This window comes from Trypanosoma grayi (assembly GCF_000691245.1).
Source record: "Trypanosoma grayi strain ANR4 Tgr_2390_V1, whole genome shotgun sequence".
Lineage (NCBI taxonomy): Eukaryota > Euglenozoa > Kinetoplastea > Trypanosomatida > Trypanosomatidae > Trypanosoma > Trypanosoma grayi.
In genome coordinates this window covers 1-768 of record NW_008828008.1, presented here as the reverse complement: position 1 = coordinate 768, position 768 = coordinate 1, and the positions used below count along the sequence as shown (strand labels likewise).

At 53.4% G+C, this 768-nt stretch overlaps 1 protein-coding gene across 1 annotated transcript; it reads right to left on the bottom strand.

The window, feature by feature from the left end:
• Positions 1 to 469: 469 nt before the first annotated feature.
• Positions 470 to 712, bottom strand: DQ04_23901000 (hypothetical protein; the record flags this gene model as incomplete). Its single annotated transcript, XM_009318197.1, has 1 exon — positions 470 to 712. One exon carries the CDS (start codon positions 710 to 712, stop codon positions 470 to 472), a length of 243 nt encoding a protein of 80 aa, XP_009316472.1.
• Between the last annotated feature and the right edge of the window lie 56 nt (positions 713 to 768).

Here is a 768-nt window from a genome sequence, read left to right as displayed (position 1 = left end):
TGGCTTCCTTTCTTTGCGCAGCCAAGAGGGGGGAGCGAGAAGGCATTGAGGGGCGGGGTGCACGGCCGTCACCGCACGGCACCTGTCGGTGCAACACCAGAATAAGGCAGAATTTGCATGACACCGTCGGTGAGCGACAAAAAACACATAAAAAATACCTTGGTACATACTTCTGGGCTCCCCGAAGGTCATGCACCCAGCTTGAAAAATAAAATTAGTGGCAGGTTGCATTTATTGTCCGTGCCTCTGCAATTTGTCAATGCTAAACACACAGCACGCAACAGTCAACGCGCGTCAGTCAGTGTCAATTGAAAGATGTCATGGAGCCTAGCATCAGTACCTTGATATAACACAGCACCTGCTAGTGGCCCGAGGCGAGAGGTAATATAACACACAAACAAAGAAAATCCTCAAAATAGACTAATATCAATATTCATACTGATGGTGATTGGCCAGAAGTCTGCAACTATCAGCAACACGGAAAACAGCACGGTATACAAAAGAAACAGGTGCCAAACTTCCTCTCGGAAGTGTACCTGAGGTACAGAAACCCGTCGGCATCCTTGTAGTGTTCGTAGAGCTCGCCGATGAGCGTAGAGCTGGAGGGCACCCCGTCACCCATCGTCAGTGTCAGCGGGGCACTGGCGTCAAGCTCTGCCGCTGCACGCACCGCGTCGCACAGCTGCGTGACCGTCGCGCCGGTGGGCACCATCGTGTGGCACACACGCCCGCCCTTCGACGACGCGGCCTCGCACACGACAGGCACCA